The sequence below is a fragment of the Pezoporus flaviventris genome, unplaced genomic scaffold, assembly GCF_033815535.1.
Source record: "Pezoporus flaviventris isolate CSIRO_AGI_PZ_B2104156 unplaced genomic scaffold, CSIRO_AGI_Pfla_v1 ptg000007l, whole genome shotgun sequence".
NCBI lineage: Eukaryota > Metazoa > Chordata > Aves > Psittaciformes > Psittacidae > Pezoporus > Pezoporus flaviventris.
This window is the reverse complement of record NW_026892555.1, coordinates 18290033-18310493: the sequence shown is the minus strand read 5'-3', so window position 1 is coordinate 18310493 and position 20461 is coordinate 18290033. Positions and strand designations below refer to the sequence as shown.

At 36.3% G+C, this 20461-nt stretch overlaps 1 protein-coding gene across 9 annotated transcripts in view; it reads left to right on the top strand.

The window, feature by feature from the left end:
• The window catches only part of OXR1 (oxidation resistance 1), a 220386-nt gene that overhangs the window by 180779 nt on the left and 19146 nt on the right, over positions 1-20461 (top strand). For all 9 annotated transcript variants that reach the window (XM_061447883.1, XM_061447882.1, XM_061447886.1 and 6 more), the window contains 4 exons: positions 2698-2882; positions 4641-5434; positions 7793-7961; positions 11037-11199. In XM_061447883.1, coding sequence (XP_061303867.1) covers positions 2698-2882; positions 4641-5434; positions 7793-7961; positions 11037-11199 — 1311 coding nt within the window. The remainder of the gene's footprint in view (positions 1-2697; positions 2883-4640; positions 5435-7792; positions 7962-11036; positions 11200-20461) is intronic.

Genomic DNA, 20461 nt, shown 5'->3' with positions numbered 1-20461 from the left:
TTTCAAGACTGCTTATTCTGTATGTGTGTGGAATTGGTCTTAAGTCATTCATGTGAATTCTTGGACAACCATATAGGAATTCTCTGAGAGGCAGTGTCTGGAACTTGGACATACTTTCTCTGTTACAGTATTTGTTTTCTGATACCTGGTGAGGGCTACTGTTAGAAGTAGGGTATTGGGCATGGTTAAAAATGGGGTGGTATCAATATGCCACACCCCAGTCAGGTAATAAATCAGCGTAGCCAGCGTGCTGCAGAGCAACACCTTCACTCACCATTTATTGTGTATGTAGGCATGTCCTTTCTCGCAGCCACACTGTTTGCTTCTTTTGTGAAAAGGTGTGCTGCTGGTTTCTTTAATTCTTTTAACTGTTCCTTGGAGGCAGAAAGAGGTACCTGAAACAGGCTACTTGATTTAACTGAAGTGAATAGAGGAGCTTTGAAATTATTTGTTCATTCTTATTTTTGTTAGTTTACTTACCCTCTTTTGAAAAGTAGTAGGTAAAGGAAAATTACTAATACTAAGGTTTAAAAAACTGCCACCAAAAAAAGCCAACCTGGAAACGGGGCACAAAAAGTACACCTGGTTCATGAAGTGAGAATGAGGACACTGACAAGGTTCAAAATTTCTACAAGGTGGGGGGGCAGGGAAAAGAATAAGTTTTTACTGTTATGATAAAAGCACAATCAGGTGTGCCCTAGAAAAAGACTACTGTCTTGGATATGATAACATTTCATTAAGATATTAATACGCCTGGACTGTGAGGTTTGGGAGGGGTAAGTTGGTGTATTCTGAATTGTTGAAATTGAGGCTGAAGCAAGATAACTGAAACGAGAAGATGGGCAGCTGCACACTTCTAGAAGTTGGTATTGAACTCTTAAATCCTTTGGCTAGAGCAGTCATACAGCCTTACCTTTTTCTCATGTCTCTCTCCAGCCTGACAGTTGTTGATGAAACATGTGGTCAGTGAAAGAGTAGAAGTACTTCAGTTGGAAGTGATCATGTAGCCCAGCTGCCATCAAGGCTGTTGCCTCGACTTTTCTGGGTCAGATGTAGAGAGCTTTGATAAAATACTTTCATGGGCAGTCATTAATGAAAGACTTCAGATCTAGAAAGGCTGCTGCTTTTTTTTGCATTATGTACTGAATTTACTGAATTAATATCTCTTTAAAGAGAAGCAGTTTTCTTCTGAGTAGACTTACTGACTTCTGAAGTAGTGTTAAATTTATATTCTAGACTACAATGGATATAACCAGATGTAGACTTCTGTTGACAGTCATTCTCTTGAAATCTTTTGGGCACCTTGAAAATCTGTTTCCACAGTACATTGCCTGGAAAGAAATGCCAGTCACAGTTTTGTTTTGGTGTCTTAAACACCTTGGACTTGTGTAAATACATTCTGCTGATTTCAACAACTTTAAGCATATGCTCTTTACTCCAAAAGGCATGTATAAAACCAGACAAGGCACTGAATAACTAACAGGACTTAAAAGCAGCTTAAGAATGTGTACCTGAGACTGTTTCCATTTTTCCATAATGGGAATACCGTTGGTCATTGCTGTAGGCGTTAATACTATTTTTGGTTTGTTTATTATAACTTGCAATTTCCTGCTCCTAATACACAATAGTTGTAATCACTGTGAACATTTTTTCACACAAAGCAACTCTTGTGATTGTTGCACAGAATTTTTGAATGTCTTTCTAAATTTGTACAGTTATTAGGATTCAAGATCTGTGACTGAAGGTTCACTATCATTCTGCTTAAAGCTAGACTTCTTCCAGTTCATAGTTCTAGCTCAAACTCTACCATTGAGATAGTTTAATTAATTTTTTAGCAGGCAGCTGGTGTTATGTTTGCATGTGTTTCTAATGCTTTAAAAAAAAGAAAGAAAGGAAAAAAGTTCCATGTGTAGTAAATTACCTTCGTACCTGTATTGTGTAAAAACCTACAGCTTATGGTATGCGTATCAACTTTCTTCAGATGTTTTGATACTAGAAGTTTAAAACCTACTTGTATTCATGTACTGCAGCTATGATGAAATCCATCTAAAGCTGCTTCTTGGTGCTGCCACGTCTTTAAAAATCTTCAATATTTTTAATCTAGTTGTATTTTATAAATATGCTTGTCCAATCAGTCAACAGTCCATTAAGTTAGAATGACTTGTATTGGATACTACTGTTGCTTTTGTGTAAAGATGAACAATTTTTTTAAGGTCATTCTTTTCTTGTTCTTTAATTAAATAGTAGCAAGTGAGAGGAGTGAAAAGTCAGGATTTAGGCAATGCTTCAAGTTAGTAAGTTATTTGTAAAACTAGTAATAAGCCCTGTAGTTATATGGGAAGTGTTTATGTTTACCTCGGAGGAGCTGCCTAGCATATCCTTTAGGGTGCAGGGGTTTTTGGTTTGGGGGGCTTTTAGTGTGTATTTTTGGGTTTTGTTGTTTGGGGGTTCTTTTACTCAACCCAGATATTAAGTAGCTGCAAGGACCAAAGCTGTTATTATGGGAAAGTAGGTGCAATTAATTTGCTTCCCCAGAAAAATGGTTATGCTTTTCTAGATGACTGAAAAGCACAAGAAACTGTGCAAAGTTGCTTAAATATAAAAATGCTTTACAAACATGTTTCAACTACAAAAAAATGGAGAATAAGCTGAAATACAAAGGAGAAAAATTACCACATATTTTCCCTCTCATTTTAGGGTACGGTCAATGGTGTGCTGCTAGTGACGCCAAATAATATAATGTTTGATCCTCATAAAATGGATCCTCTGGTCCAAGAGAACGGCTGTGAAGAGTATGGCATCATGTGTCCAATGGAAGAAGTAATGTCAGCTGCTCTGTATAAGGAAATTGTGGACAGCAAAATTAAGGATTCATTAAGCATGTAAGATAGAATAGTGTTTATAAAACTTTAAGTAAATATGAGTGGTAGCCATATTGCTGATCATGCAAAACTAGCAAAAATGCATTTTCTTCTGTTTTCTGTTCTAAGAACATCATTGAAGATGAGCTTGGAAGCACCCATGAGAACTTGCTTCACCTTAAGTTCTCACATTCTATATACTCTATAGAATAAATCTTCTATGTACACAGATTCTAATTTCTTCCAATAGTCTCCTTTAAAAATACTATATAGAAAGAAATACTATACCACTTCCTCTGCCCCATCCCTACTGTGAAAACAGGAACAGATGTGTTTGATCCCTTAGTAATTTAAAGACACATGAATAGGAAAGCCCAACTTAAACAGCTTTAGGTGCAAATCTTTATTGTTCACAATTTTTCACTTGCTGCTTAAACTCCTGTTGCTCTTAAAAATGGTTGCAAGACTCATTTTCTAAGATGTATGTGTATTTTTATGGCATTAGGAGTACATTTTTTTCCCTTTTTGGGTAAGAGAGGAACTGCATGTTTGCGTTTGTGTATAGCTTGTTAGGGGTGGACAGGGTGAGTTTGGGTCTCTGATGTTTAGTATGGTAGGCATTTAAAACTGACTTGAAACAGCTTTATGAAAAACCTTTGTTCCATTCTGTCAGTTGCCTAATTTTTATACTGTCTTCAGAAATAGAATGAACTCTAACATTAAAGGCAAAAAGGATTTAAAAAAAAAAATAAATAAAAATCATGCCACATTTACCTGTCGCAGTTCATAAAGCACAGATATTTGCAGACTACCTTGACCATCTAACTGCAGGGAAGTGGACTTCTTTAAACAAGGTAGAGTTGTATGTATATATGAGAGAGTAAAGCTTGTTTGCTGATATGTAATTTTTAGAGTTGCATTTTTTAAGTAAGGTATAAAGATACTCAGTGCTCTTCTAAAACTCACAGAATTTCTGATTAGCTGATTTTGAAAGGCAGGTTTGAATAAAATTATGTTGAGGAAAGTAGGTTCTTTTATGCTTGCTTTTTTCTTACACTATTTATGAACATCTGATGTCTGCTATTTAAATCATTCAGTTGTGCCAAGTAGTTAGGGATCTATTTTGCCTAACAGTGGTGTCCTCAAAGATAGGTACCTGACTGGACAAGACACTGATCACTGGTTTAGGTATTTTGCATGGGCGAAATGGTAAGATCTGCCTTAATGTGTTCCTGTTGGTCTGCATTGACTAGCTTAGTTAAGGTTAGACCAGATGGTTTTTGCCATTATGTTCTTATCAGTGAGCTAGGTGTCAACTTCATGACAGGGTGGGATAGACCTATACAAGTGTACTGGCCTTTTTGGTCAGCAAACCTTAAGAGATCATGGACAGTTTTTACCTTTAGAGGTTATGGTTCTGTGTAGCTTTTTGTTGTTTTCTTCCTCTGTTGTTTTGGTGTTTTCTTTAACTTTATACTTCAGGCATCTCAAAAAACCTTGTTAGTTTCATGAAAAGCCCTGTGAAAGCAGTGTAATGAATTTGGGAAGTCCTATGTCATGCTGGTAAAAGGTCTACCATAAGTTTACTCTTACAAGAACATATTTTATGCTTGTTTCTTACTATGGATGCTCTGGCCTAAGGTTGTTTAAGGGTTGTTTTATTAAGAGCACTTCTAGGGTTGTTGGTGGTTTTTTTTTAAGCATTAAACAAAACTTAGTAAATAAAAGAGTTTGATGGAAAAGTCACCTGCTATAACAACATTCTTTTTTTCTCAACAGAGATGTAGAACAGCTGTCTCTAAGGGAACATTGCCATTCCAAGAAAGGTGCAAAGAGCAATACAGATGAAATGGATTCCAGGATTCAGGATACAGGCAATGACAGTGCTAGTACTGCCCCAAGGAGCACAGAGGAGTCTCTTTCAGAAGACGTCTTCACAGAATCAGAACTCTCTCCAATACGTGAGGAACTTGTATCCTCGGATGAGCTTCGACAAGACAAATCTTCTGGAGCATCATCAGAATCTGTCCAAACAATAAACCAGACTAGTGCTGAATGTTTAGCAGTCATTTCAGACGCAAATGAAGCTGCCAGTGACTTAAAACCCAGTGTGGAAATGGTTGCAAATGTTAAACAGTTTGGTACCTGCAGCTTAGGTTCAGAAAGAGCTGAGATGTCTAGAAAGGGGGGAAAAGAACTTACTGAAAATACTGCAGGTGTCCTCCAGCAGTCTTTACAACAAGCACACAGTAGTGAAGAGCATGACAAAGAGGCAGAAGTGGGCAACAGTCAAGATTCCTCACTAGGAAAAGAACCACAAGGAGAGAGTAAGACAGGAGAGGAATGTCCATGTTGTGAAGATACCACAGACTCTCAAAAGAAAGAGACAACTAATAAAGAGAAAGTAGTGAGAGAGCGAGCTCAGGACTCGGAGACAGAAGTTGAGGAACTCCGCAAACTGTGGAAGACCCACACTATGCAACAAACAAAACAACAAAGAGAGAACATGCAGCACAGTTCACAGAAACAAACTAGTCAGAAAACTGGGACTGCGGGAGATGGACAATTGGAAGGTGAGTCAGTATCTATGGATACACTCTTAACCTTCAGATTTGCAATGTTTCTCCCTCTAACTCATAATAATTTTATTAGTTTTCATTCTGTAGAATACATCTTCCTTCATATTGCTTATATTTCTCATTGGTTTGAAGATACATTAAGATATGTTACTTCATATAAACCAGTGGGGAAAAATATTGCTCAGGAAACTGAATATGTGAATACCTTTGTTACTGTCATTTTTCCTCACTGTAATTATATTTACTAACATATTAAAGCACAGTATCTTTGTAGGAGAGGTATAAATGAGCTTGTAAATTTGATCCATGATGCATTGGTCACTGTTGAGCTCAAAATTAAAAATGTTCTTTAGCAATCAGTTGTCTGCCACTTAAATTTTTACCCTAGTGTACATATGTATGAATGAATTTCAGAGAATGAATTTCAACTTACTGATAGCATACCTACCTTGTGATTATGGTTTATGTGAGCAATGAACACTAAAATTGTAACATTCCAGAATTTTGTTTACTTGCATCTTGTCACCCTTTCATGCTGACTAGAACAAGGTTAAACATACAGAAAGACATTTTTCAGGGTAAGTAACAAGTAGATTATAAGAAGCTATTGCTATGAATATGAGGAGCAACTAGGATTATTTCTGGAGTACCTGCACTGCTCTGCAAAAATCAGGTCTTAGTTGGAAGTTATCTTGAAAGTCTGTTGAAGTTAGTACAAAAAATGTGTTTTTCTTTAAGTAACTGAAAGATGTTTCTGTATTTGTGTGGTTTTTTTGCTTTTGAAAAAAATCATAGGTCACTTTTTGATGCCTTAACATCTTTACTAATGAAGATAAACCAGTTGTTTTAATTGTGCACTATTTTGGGTGCTAGAAAGAAAACATACAATCTATTTGTAACAGGCATTATAGATACATGAAGTACATTTGAAGGTGAAGTTCACTATGTTAACTTAAAGTTGAGATTGTATTCAATAGAAAAGTATGTTCTGCATTTGGCAGAAATTCATCTTGCTTTTCAGAGTTCTTTGCCAATTGAATATTATTTGTAGTTCAGTTGTATTATGTCATTTATTTTGCCCTAAATATCAGATCAGTTACAGAGTAATTCCCTAACACTGCCATAAAGTTCATGTGCCAGTCCTATGAAATAGGCGTTTTGTTTATCTAGGGTTCTTTGGGGGGTTGTTTTTAGTCTGATTATTTACTGTCGAGTTTACAGAGTTATAAAATACTTCCAAATCATACGTATTCTGACTATTTTACTATCCTCTATACTGCAGGCATCATTCTAAAATGTGCAGCTGCACATTTATTTACTTGGGGGGGGGGGGGGGGGGGGGAATTGTTTTGTGCAACACTGCTGTTCTCTAAACTTTATAATGAAAATCTGATTGAGAAAACATACAGCAGAGATGTTCCTAGATCAAGGTGATGTTTTCTGTACTCAGTGTTATCTGTAGTTTGCATAGACACTAAAGGAGAACTTCAACTGTAAAGAAAAGATGAGTATTCTAGAATACTGGAATATATCTGTACGTACATATAACACCAGAGGTAGGATAAATTCTTTGTTGTCATAGCTGATCATAACAACTCTTAAGTTTACATTTTCCTTCCTTGCTTTAAGAAGTCTCTTGTGGCTGGAGCTCATGTTCTAGGATTTGGGCAATTAGTCTAGTAAAGAAACAATTGTTGAGAAGCCTTCTTCCTTTACCTGATGCTGACTTGAAAATCCAGACCTTGAGGGTAATTATGTAATCCTATTAGTTCGATTAGATACACTGATGGAGGGAAAAATACCATATCACAGCATCCAGTATACTTCTACCTTGGTGTTCATGTTGTAATGTTTGATATAGCTAATAAATTAAAATTCATCTCAACCCTGTATTAGTAGTGCCAGAGCTTTTCTTTTTTTAAATGAAAAGTAACTGATGTACAGCTTTGACATTTGTGAATCAAGACTAAGTGCTTATTTAATGCAGTGTCTTTTGCCATTTATATGGAATATCTTTTTAATAGTGGGGGGGTTGTCTGATTCAGTGTTGAGGGGTATGCATGGAGAATACCTTCTGAAATACTTTCAGGAATGTTGAGGCTGAAAGACTTGTATCTGGGGCTGGAACCAGAAATGAACATTAGAATTATTCAAGTGTGTTGTGCTCTGAAGTTAGTTCTGCTGATGCAAGTTATGTCACAAAAAAAGGACAGCTAATTATTACTACCTTTGTTACCTCATCTCTTATTCCTAACTTATAATATGGCCTGTATACCTGTATTGCCTAATACAAAATAGGCTAATACTTTTGATTTGTACCTTTTGGATAGCTTACTTTTTCTTTACTAATAGGTTCTTCTCATACAAAAGAAAAAAGGCGACATCGGTCTCACAAGTTTCTGTGTCTCAGGGTTGGAAAACCCATGAGAAAAACATTTGTTTCACAAGCAAGTGCATCAATGCAGCAGTATGCACAGAGGGACAAAAAGCACGAGTACTGGTTTGCTGTTCCACAAGAAAGGTAAGGAGGCAGACTGCAAAAATCAGCACTTTCCGATAGATCTTTGAGCTTTTTACCCTGCACCATTAGGAACTTTTCACTGACTGTGTCTATAAAGCAACACAAAAAGAAAGACCAATGACTGAGCATATTGATTTTTGGCTTGTATGTAACACTGGAATATCTCATTCCAATACTGAAGTTTTACTGATGTACTTGTGTGACATGTAGGTTCAGCTGGTAGCTTGTCACAGTATTACTTAGACTTTGTGTTTGTAGCAAATAAATAATGAAAGAAAGATTCAAGTAAGTGGTATATGATGAAGGAAGTGAGTTCTGCAATGAAGTTTTTATTGTCATTATCTGTGTTTCCCATTATTTGGAAACTTTCTAAAAATTCTCTCTACTTCTTTGAGCTCTGAGTTCAGAAGAGCTAGCTGGGGTTCCTTTGTCTTATCTTTCTATATGGAACATGAAACTTTTCCAGGAAGCAATCTAAACACATATATCGGAAAAATGTCTAAACTTGTTGCAGTGATTCAAAGACATGATGTGTCTGTGTTCACTCACTGGTAAAATCTTGAATTCTGAAATAATCTTTGCTTCTAGGAAACTGACTTGTTTTCAAGTTGAATGTGATTTTTGGGGGTGTTGGAGATCATTGCATCCTTGTCAGAAGAGGGGGGGGAAGAAAGAAACAAAGCTATCAGATATCATCTTGTATAAATACCTACACACAATGATCAAGTCACTTTTCCATCTTTTCTTTTGAGCTGAATGGCATAGAATGTCCAGTTGGGGCACTGCAGTTGAGGACAGATATGGATCAATTGGAGAGAGTCCAGAGGAAAGCAGCAAGACTAATTAATGCCTAGAAAGTGTAACATATAAAGAAAATTAGAAGTAAGTGGGGTTCTTTAATCTAAAGGAGCAAAGGTTGATTAAAAAATAAAATCATTTCATACTTTAAAGTTGGCTGCAACAAGAAACACAGTAGGTGTTGGGTTTGGGGATTTCTGTATTCACTGTGAATGGAGATGTGTAATGGACTGAAATTACATCAAAATATTTGAATTTTACAACACGGATAAGTGAGTCTGGTAGTGCATCACTAACTTGCTTTTAAATACCACTATCCCTAAATGGCAGAGATTATGCAGTTTCTTGAGACAAACGTCTGTCACACTGATTCTGGTATAGTTAATCCTGTCTGGGACAGGTGAGCTCTTGTGGTTACAGTCAACTCAAATTTGCTTGTTCTTTTCATTTCATATTTAATTTGAATACAGCTAAATGTTCCTAGGACAGTGATATTTAGGTCAGCTGATTAAAATGGTTACTGTCTCTTTGGTTCATTTACTAATGCAGCAGAGCAAATACTTATTTTCAATATAAAGCAGGATTTATCACCTATCTCAGAAGAAACAGTTCTTTAGTTTACAGCCTGTATCTGATCTTGGAAATTGCTCCACCTGTGCAGGGTCTCTAACTGTTTAGGGATTTAGTAATCTGTTCTTTATCAATCCAATGTGTGTCCTAAAATTTTGTGTACAAAAAGTCATGTGTGGTAGTAGGGTGTTTGTTTTCTTAATTCAGTGTTACCTTTGAGTGCTACTCTGCATTGGTCAAAATACTTAGTGTTAACTCAGTTGTATTTGTTACCCTGTGGTAAGAAAGAGGAAAAAAAAGAAAAGTAGGTGTCTGCCAAACCTGCATCATTTCAGTGTTCTTAATCTCAGATGAGCCAGTCTGGGAAGAGTGTCTTTGGATTCCTTAAACATCGAGTTTTATTTACTTTAACTGCTATAATATAGACTGTTTCAAGTTCTTAATTTTCTTACTTGTAAGACCTTTTTAAATTTTATCTTGTTCAGTGTCTGAGGAGTCTGCAGCTTCTTGTTCCGACTTTGTCATAGAACTTATCTAGCCTTACACATCTGAAACGTTTTATTCTCTTTTACTGCCTTTTTCCTTTCATCAGTGTTATCCAGGAGCCTTAATTTTAACAGAGGTGACTTCGAATAACTGACCCTGTTCAGAGACTTTCTACATGTTTGTGCTGCACCCTTTAACAGAGGCACATGAAAATTACAGCTGCAGTTTTGAGTGATTTTGCTGCTCTCTATGTCCTGCTATTCTTCCAGTATTCAGTTTTGCAAGGATTTAGTAAGGAGGGTGGGAAATACTGTTCTACATGCTGATGAGTATATAGGTTCACTATAAATGTCTCTGAAGAGAGACATAAGGAATATTCAAACTCTTGGTAACCAGAGTCATAAAGCTCTGGCTCTGAAGCTGTCTTTTCCGTGATGAGGAGGTATTAATGGATTTGTTGCATGTCCTTTTTCTAAATGCTCCATCTGTCCACCTACAGGAATCGCTTAAACAGTATAGGCTGGCATTTATTAGGTTTGTAAATTACTTTCTTCTGGGAACTTGGGCATTCTGTACTTCTGAGCTGGAGAACTATGCCATTTTTGGCAGATAACTTAAAAAGAGGTAACTTTGAATCTTGGTACTTCCTGTACCTAGTATATTCTGTAGTTTATGATCTAGCAATATATTATTTCTTCTATCTGTAGCAATTTTGAATTTGTATTATCTTGGTTCCATGTCTCGGAAGTGTTCAGCTGTTCTTCAGCGGTGGGGAGAACAACCATGCAGACACCTTTAAATTCCAGTTTGTTGATGTTTTGATTTTTGTTTTTGTTTTTTTTTAATATAGTTCTTTTTAAATAAATTTTAAAAATCTCAGTTTTATTCTGAAAGTTACTTCAGTTGTAAGCAGAAGTTTCCCAACACTTCAGAAGTACTTGAAGGACCATACTTGTGTATGAAAGCACAGCTAGTCAATTGCCAACTTGTTTCCTGTTTTTCCTCCAGTGTCGTCTTTGTTTTTAATTACATGAAGCTAAAACAAAAAACAAACAAAAAAAACCCTAGCATTTTAGATATTTTTAAATATGTCTCTAATACCTAGTAAAACATGAAATAGTAAGTATTTTTTATTTTAACCTTAAATACTTCATAACTACTAGGCATGATCACAAACTTACCTTACTTACTCTTTTCTGTATCATTACTTGACCTCTCTAGGACAGATCACTTGTATGTCTTCTTTATCCAGTGGAGTCCAGAGATATATGCAGAAGATACTGGGGAATCTCTTCGGGAACCTGGATTTATAGTGGTAAAAAAGAAGGAGGAGCCTGAAACTAGTGAAGAATCTGCTACTGAAGATGCTGCTAAAGAGTGGGAGGTAAGGAAGAGCAGTCTCAAAGACAAATTTTATTTTTTTCAATACCTTCATAGGAATATAGCTAAAAGTGTTAAATACTTTCCATTAAGATTAACAAAGCAATGTGCTTATTAGCCTGCTTACTATGATCATGACGTGTTTAATTTGTGTCATCCTAATGCTTTGCTCTAACATCAGTTCAGGGCAACATTTCACAGTTACAAGTCATTTTGTATGGAGCGAATTGTAACTTAAAACTCAGAGTTAAAAAGATTGAGAGTACAGCAAAGAAGCTTTAACTCTGAAGCAGACTTAGTTTTCAGTCACGTAAACTGACAGTGTTCTGATACTTATCCCTGATCAGTAAGTCTCAAAACGGGGGTGAGGAAAAAAAAGGAAAAGCAATCTGTTAATGACATTTTTTTGCCAATAATCCAGTAATTAACTTCTCAGTTATAACTTCTTCATACATTAAGATGCTGTTGCATGGATTTTAGTAATATATTGTAACTGGAACTATCTCTATTTTTATAACCAACACACGTCTCCCATGTGAATCTGTGTCCACTGTGTTTATATGGACACATCTTTACATGTCTACATGGTTTTGTTTTGTAGTGTACATACAGTTAAAGCACTTGTAGTCTTGTTCATTCAAGTGTCAGTCGAAGTTTGGTTCTTGTCACATATATTGTAGAAGTAACTCATCAGCACTGTTTAACTTGAGTCTTGGGAATTGCTGTCTCTGACTGTAAGACTGATTTCCTGACCACCCCCACCTCCCCTCTTCTTCCTCTTCCCACCTTGCCCCACAGTGGAGCATGTTGAAATTAAGGAAGTCTGTATGTGTTTTATGTAAAACGCAGAAGGAATTTTAAAAAACTGCAGTAGTCTGACTATGGGTAATAGTGTTCTTGGTTCCAAAATTCAGAATCATATTAGAACTCTAACCTCAAACTTCTAGCTTACTTGACCAAAGTATTAGCCTGTGGCTACAAAACGCTATTTCTGCAGTTCAGTGATTTTTGCATGGAGGTTTTTTGCTTTGAGACCTTGACATTAGTATCATAAAAACATATCTTTTGAGTCTTCATACTGAAGTATTTTTAACAGCAATGTATTTTGGTGGCAGTGCATTTTGATGCTGACTCTTGCTCAAAGCCTTTACAAGTATCTGATGTTTTAAAACTTGGCCTTTTGGAACACAGAAACTTCTGGCAAGTGATCAATATAAGATTTAAGGCACAGCTTCTAATGAGCTCTTCAGTGACTTTGCACCTTAATATAATTACAGAATAATTTCCACAGAAAATAGACCAAAATTTTTTCAGGCCTAGATGTTGTAAATTTTTAGGAGTTATTTCTGAAGAAGGTACAGGCAGTCCATTTCTTACATGTATTAAAATCTGTAAGATTTACTGCAGAGTGAGGCCTTTATTTAGGTCTCCTCTGGAAGCAACTGTAGAACACATATATTTAAAAAATACTTCCATATGTGTTAAGTGAAAATTACATCAAGTTTGTATCTCTTTAAGATTATAAAATAACAGTGTTCTAGATTTAGAAAGAAGTTAAAGTGATTAGTGAGATGGATAAGTTTTTTAAAAGATGTTATGTAAGTGTAAGAGAGATGCTAATGTGGTTTTCTGTGCATTTTAACTGAGTAATGTGGCTTCTTATGACTGACTCCTAGCACAAATCTGAAAGCTGTTAAAAACTTTTTAATCAGAAGTGTTTGACAATACCAGATGGTTCAACCTGTCATTACATACAACTGCAATTTAGTGACTTTATAACATGTTCTAGAAAGTATCAGTATATACAGGGAGTTGTAGCTGTTGTCATAGCCATTATTCCCATTGAATTTCGGTCATTATGTTTGATCAGTATACTTCCTTCTTTTAAAGCAAGAAGCTTTTTCTCTGTCAGCTCTTGATCCAGATGTAAAATAATATAATATAGAAAGTAAGCAGTATCATCAAAGCCTTCTTGTGGCTATTGGGATGAAAAATAGGCTGCCTTCTTCAGAACACAGTCATGGGAAAACTCTTGAGTGGAACGGAAGAGTAAAGCAAAATCTTGTTGGACAGATTCATCAAGATCTGCCAAAAGAGTTAACTGGTGGAATAGCTTTCTCTTCCGAAAAGTGTTCTCTCAGCTATAGGTGTACAGTATCTTAAAACTGGAGAAACAGGGAAGAGAGTTAATCATAGAATCATAGAATCAACTAGGTTGGAAAAGAAATTTAAGATCTTAAAGTCCAACAACTACCCCAGAACTGCCAAGACCACCACTAAACCTTGTAACTAAGGGGTTTATCTACACACTTTTTCGAACACTTCAGACACAGTGATTCCACTGGGGATTCCCTGGGCAGCCTGTTCCAATGCTTGACAAGTCTTTCCATGAAGAAATATTTCCTAAAATCCAACCTAAATCTCCCCTGGCAGAACTTGAGGTCATTTACTCTCATCCCATTGCTTTTTACTTTGGAGAAGAGACTGACCCCTACCTCACTACATATACAAGCTAGTTTCTTGTAGCTGTAGAGAGTCGTAAGGTCCCCCCTGAGCCCCAGTTCCCTTAGCCATTCCTCATAGGTGTGGTACTCTGAGTCAGCTTTTTATTCTTTATTAGTCCTTTGTTAATATGTTCAGCTGCAGATTGTTATCAAGACACTTTAAGGAAGTACTGTGATTTTTTTTTTTTTTTTTAGTGGAAAAGGAGTTACAGGAAGAGGAACAAGCAAAAGCAAAGATTAGTAACATATGAAACAAGTAGTAGGGATTGGTTTGTAGGTTTCTTAAATGAATCACTGAGTAGGCCTGAACTCTTACTCTGAACTTAGTCCAGGTTTTCATCTGCATATGCTTTCTTTATCTACCTGTATAGAGTAGTCCATTTCCTATCAGCCTTTTCCCTGAAAGTAGTCCAGTAGATGTAACCTTAACTGATCAAGTAGCAAAGAGATCAAGACCTCTACCACCATATTAAACAATAGTTTCATCAAGCACTGCACAGTATGAAGTGTCAAAAAAAAAACAACCGAACCCCAAACAAACAAACAGAAAACCAACCAGGGAATCCCTTAGCTGATGCTTTTTTATGGTATGATACACACTTTATAAATAACTGACTTGTTAGAAATAACCATGAATCTACTACTGTCTAATATTACCATCAGTAAAGGTGACTGATTCATAGTAGTCAGTTTCCTAAGAGCTTAAAATAAGCTTTGTGTGCGGTATCTCATAGCTTCTGTTGCTGATGATGTTCTTCAATATCTGACTTTCTAAGAGGCCTCTGCCAGTCCCGTTATCAAAGCTCTCTAAAAAGTATACTTTTTCACTTAAGATCGGTCCATTCTTTGGTGTCCACTAGACATGAATAGACAAGAATTTTACATATTATGAAAGAAATGAAACTGTGCTGCTAGCGTCTTAATTCTCTACCTTTTTTTACCTTCTGTACTTAAGTGAATGGGCATGCACTAGGGAAGAGGGTGGTTTGGGTTGTGTGTGGGTGTAGAGGTATATTTATCATGATACTCTTTTACTTGGTATGTAAGTTCAAATGGGCGTTCACGTGCTAATTGCTTTCTTTATCTGTTAGCACAATTAATTAATACTGTTTAGAAATCTGTGTTGATAAACAACTGCTTTTTCCCAAGCATATTCTGTACTTTCATTTAGACATAGTAAGATTTGACAGTTTCTGTTGTGCAGAGCCTCAGAAGCAGCTTCCCTCAGTACTTTGTGGTCTGATTTTGTTTCTTTTTTTAAGTTCAAGTTGCTTTTAGAAAAGAATTGTTGTTGATGATCCCTGTAAAGGATGAATGTTGTTCCATTGCATCTATGTTTTGTATTTAAAAAAGACAAAACTAGCCAAACAAGAAACCCCAACAGATCAGAGCACAAATTATGAATCAGACTTGGTCACAGAACAACTTGAAGAAGGATTAGAAGAGCTACCCATGCATTATTTTTTATGATCTTTCTTGCAGACTCTTTAACTTTTTTAGTTCGGGGGGGGGGGGGGGGGGGAAATCCTGTTTTCCTAAAATGGATTGTAAAACTTTGATGGGATTGCTGTTGCTATCTGAAGTGGTAGTTGGCATTTTGAAGTTGGCCACTGGAGAGAAAAAAAAGACATGGAAAACAAGAGGTCATGTGAAATGTTCCCTATATTGGGGATCTAGTATAGAGTTAAATGAAGTAAATCAACTTTCCGCTGAACTTACACGCACATAAAGTGTGCTGATAAGATCAAATAATTTTCTGCACAAAATAATTTGTTAAAATTTTTAGAGAACCAGTTTATCGTATCTGGGGGTAAGGACAACTGAAACTAATTTTTCAAGAAAGGTTTATACAGTTCTAGTAATGCTAGGTGCAAAGGAAATTATTGTGCTCTAACAGTTTAGCACAGGGAGGAAGGTATTAGAGGGGAAATAATGGAAATGACTACTTGTGTAGGAAACATTAATCCGTAAAGGAGAAATGACAATTTGTGCTTTCCCATGTGATTTTTATCATAAGAATTTTGCACCTTGTATTTGTATGTAAAGGACTAATTGGTATCTTGGAGGATGAAGGGGAGATGGAAAAGAAATTAAGAGATCAGAATTATCTTACTTAGTGCTTTGAGATGGTCTGTGAAGCTAATTTTCAAAGTTAATGACATTCCTTGAACAATAAATTATTCTTTAAGTAGTTAACTTTTTCAATGGGAAGCTGGAAAACTGGAGTGATCCATTGTGTTGCTTGTACGTATATAAATGCAGTTTTCTATTACATGCAGAAATATGGCTTATTGACATAGACTGTTCACCTAGCTTTAGATTCCTGATTTGAATCTAGAACATCCAAAACAATATCTGTGTAGGGTACTATAACTGTTAAGTGTCTTTGTCATCATGTAATGCTGGAAATGCAGTATTTATGCTGATGGATCAAATCTCTGGTCATCAGACATAGTATAGATGAAAAAAAAAAAAGGAAAGAAAATGCAAAATATACAGTTACTGAGTGTGGCCACAGCTAAATGTTTCAGAGGTGTTGAGGAAATTTCATCTTGGGCACTTGTGAAGAAGTCAGTTAAGGAAATTGGTTCCTGTTTAAACCTGAAGTCTGTTAAGGAAACAGAATTAATTGCTGTGTACTAGAATAACTCATAATTATTTGAAGTGCTGGTTACTTCCTTTCCCCTCCTTCCCCTGTCATTTGATTGTATTTATTACTGTTACTCAGGATTGAGTCATATTTGAGGTTCACACAAATCTATTCATCCACAAGATGTTTGAAAACAGGGAATTTCTTGTCTTAGGCCCTGCAAGCTGGTCCTAAAGTAGTTGGAAGCTCATCTGTTCTATTGTTTCCATTAGCTTGTCAGTTGTTTGAAAAATACAGAAGTTTGGTTTCAGCTATAATTGTCTAGAAGTTAAGTTCCGAAATGAAGCATGAGTTGATACATATTTGCAGATTTTTTTTTTTTTCCCAGATTCACTGGGTCATGTTCTGGACTTACATTTCATAATCACTACCTTTGTCTTTTTTGTCTTGAAATTCTATTTATGTATGTTTGTAGAAAGATGAAGGTCACAAACAGTGATTATGTCTCCTGGTCAGGTAACATTTGAAGAAGGTTTTTCAGGATTGAGTACTGGACATAGCTCAAGTTCTTTATTGTAACCTACAACGTCTCTATATTAAAATGGGCTTTTCAGTTTCAGTATGCACTGCTATCTTAACTTTTTGTGTTCTTAATTGTGGTCTTTTTTTCTGTAAATCTGCTTTCATTCGCTACTGTATACTACAGTGCTTGAATGCTTAGTGAAACAGCTGCTTGTTGTGCCTTACACTTGAAAACGTATTATAGCATTATGATCATAACACAAGCTGAATAATAACTGAATTAGTAGAGAGAAGAGGAAGCCTAGAAGCTGTAGGCTTCATGAATGAAGCAGTGCACACAATGTGTAAAGATGCACTGCATTAAGAGTGCTCAAAATAAGATTTTCCAATCTTTTTGGTTTTTTTTCAGTATGTTTTTCAAAAAGTTGTCTATTTATAATGGTATATTGGATATACAAGCTAGATTATTGCTTGGCTTTTACATTGTGGTTGTCTGTTAAGAACTGTGATGTGTCACTGTATACATTACTATTCATTAACAAGCATGTTTAACATGCATTTGTACTGGAGGATGAGAGACTTTTGAATTTCAGGAGTCACATGCGGTACTAGGAATGTTTCTGTTAAACTTCCTGTGATTAAAGAGAGAAGCTCTGGTGCCCAGTAAGATAATGCAGTGCCCTTTGTAGAGACAGGTACCTTTCATTCTGGCTTTTAGTATTCACTTGAGTAAATACTGACTTTCTGAACATCATGCATGGGTATTTCATGCTTTGCTGTCTGTTTTTTTTCTACTTAATCTATAACTTGTAAGTGAAAATTCAGATGTTTTCACTACTTGGAACTGTCTTGTAATTGGAATCATGACTGTGGAATTGGAATTGATGGTTATTTTGTGTATCTAATAGGAAGAACTGGGGCAGTCTCTCTGCTAAGAGCTGAAGCAGAATTTTCAGCTAAAAAGCTTGTGCTTTTGAGACCCTTAATGGCTTTTGGTGTATCTTTGAAAATCCTGAGGAAAATTTTGTGGATGGGGAGAATACTAACTTCCTGTAAATTGTTGAAAGGAAACAAATGATGATTTCTCAAATTAGACATCCTTCCTTATGGAAACATTATCAGCTAACTAAGAAGCTGTGCCAGTTGTGATGTACAGGATACCACAGGCGGTGGCTTTTGTAGTGCTCAGTGTGTTTCTTGTAGAAGTAAAGGGGGAAGGGATCAGACCTCAGTTAGCTGTAATACTATGTTAGCTTCGCCTGCAACAACTTTCACCAAGAACCAGTTCTTCTAGAAGTCAAAGTAGTAGTTATGTAACCACTACCTGGTTTTTATTTCTTTACTGCATTCTAACTTCATTACTCCTAAACCTGCCACTCTTTTCTAATAATCTGAAATGGTTTTTGCACCTAATAGAACTTGTCTGCCTTTTACTAAAGATAAACTAGACCTTAGTTCAGCTAATTTCTGTATGCCATATAATATCAAAATGTCAGACTGCTTTTCAGCTACTGGGATTCCTTCCAATGATGACGGGTTAGGTGACCTGAGCATCTAAGTTAGGTGTCTTCCTAAATTTGAAGTTTTTGACAACTTACATCCTAAAACTGTAATACAAGGAGTAAATATACAGATGTACGTCTCTTATCAGAGCTGTAAAATGCTATTCTAAATTTAAAAACATTCGAAGACTGTAGCAGTTATATATCTAGAGTTGATTTCTGCCTTATTATACTAATATGTATTGAAACTTTGCTATTTTAAACGTTACTTGAGGCAGCTTTCAGGGGGTTTTGGGGAGCGCTTGGGTGACGGGAGTTCTTTATTATCTGTGCCTGTTAGATATAATTAAATAGCAGACTCATCTCTTCAAAAATACATTCTGACAAGTAGATAGGCTGCTAAGAGAGTAACTGATGTCATTGCTTATTGATTTGTTTGTTCCCAGGCAAACCAGTGTAACAGTATAAAAACAAGATTTCTTCTTGTCAGTCAAAAATGCAAATACCTTATGAATTTCACTGAGGCACTGGAGTTATACACTCTGGTTCCTCTGATTTATGCTTTCCTTAATTTTCAGTGCTGCTTCTGAAATTGGAGTATTAAATTTTCACTTTGTACGTATGCCTTTGTATATAATCTCAGGACATGTTTGGGGATGCTTGCCTTCAGTGCATCACATTTGTGACTTTCCATCACAAAATCTGGTCACCCACATCGCTATTTCCTGTGGAACCAACAGTAATATATAAACTGAGTAATTGTGTCCCAGCCCCCAGTATCTCTCTGGGCTAACTTCCCTCCCTTAGGAGGGGAAGAGCAGGGGAAATAAATTACTATTTACTAATCTAAAACTGCTTAAAAAACATGCCTATTAAATGCAGGGATTGTAGAATTCAGCATCATAAAGTTTCTATTGCTGTGATATCAGGACATTGTGTGAATTCCTAGGTGAAACGCTGTAATACCATCTAATCAAACTGCAAATATGTTCTTTCACACTCGGCATCCAGTCTTTCTACTGAGGTTTCAAGATAGTTGATCACGTTCAGTTTTGAGATCTTGTCAGCTGAGACTTTAAGTCTGGCATGACAAAAGGTGTAAAGGTAAAGTACCTGAGTGGAAATAAGACATTTTGTAAGTTGTTCCTGTGTTTGTTGGCACTCTCATTTTTCTCTGCTGTTGCTTTTAGTTTTTTTCAAGACAGATTAATTTATTAAAAAAAAACAACTTTGCAGGTAATTACTAAAAGGACTATGGGCTTCTGCTTTGACCATTGGTTATGGACAGATATTGAGATATTGCAAACTAACAATGACATTAGCAAGATTATGATTCAGTATCATTAGATACATTTTGTTTTGCTGTTTGTTTAGGGAACAAATGGGTGGATGCTCTGAAGTGTTTAAGCTGTTCTGCACATGTGTCAAGTTGGAGCTGGTACTCCTGTTTAGAATCTTTTAATTAAGAACTTTTATGGCAAGACATATATCAATTAGCAACAAGACAGGAGTTCCTGATTCAAATTATCAAATCAGTAGTATAACCCACAAATGCACAAAGAGTAAAAGGGCAATTTATTCTATTTATCCTAATAAAGGGATGCTCCCGGGGTCAAGTTTTTTGTGTGGGCTTCTTCCTCTGGTTAATATAAATATATCTTTCACAAGAGGTCAGTCACAAGAGAATGCTCTTTCCACTTTTAGACGGCACAGATTACTGCTGGTGCTCAGGCTGTCCTGCCCTGCTTGTCCTGCACACCTGCGCTGGGCAGACACCCCCAGCTGCAGGGCAGGGACTGGCTGGTTGGCTGGCTGCTGCAGGAAGCCTGAGCCATCAGAACAGGCTGGCGGGGGGGCTGATACAGGGAGTTACTAGTGCATTTACTCCAATGAACTTTACATCTCTAATTGGGTGAAAAAGTGAGTTGTTGGATGTAACAAAGAAGTTTATTGCTCTCTTCTTTTGAGCAAGTTTTATAAATCCTTTTGAGAAGCTGTGGGACGAGCCAGTTTTATTTAGAGAAAAGCTAAAATCCTCCAAGTAAGTTGTTTGGATTGTTTAAGGTTAAATGTTTTAGAATAAATAATAAAGTGTGGTGACTTAGATTGTTTATTTCCTCCCCAGTTTTGGAGAAACACTGTTGGCTA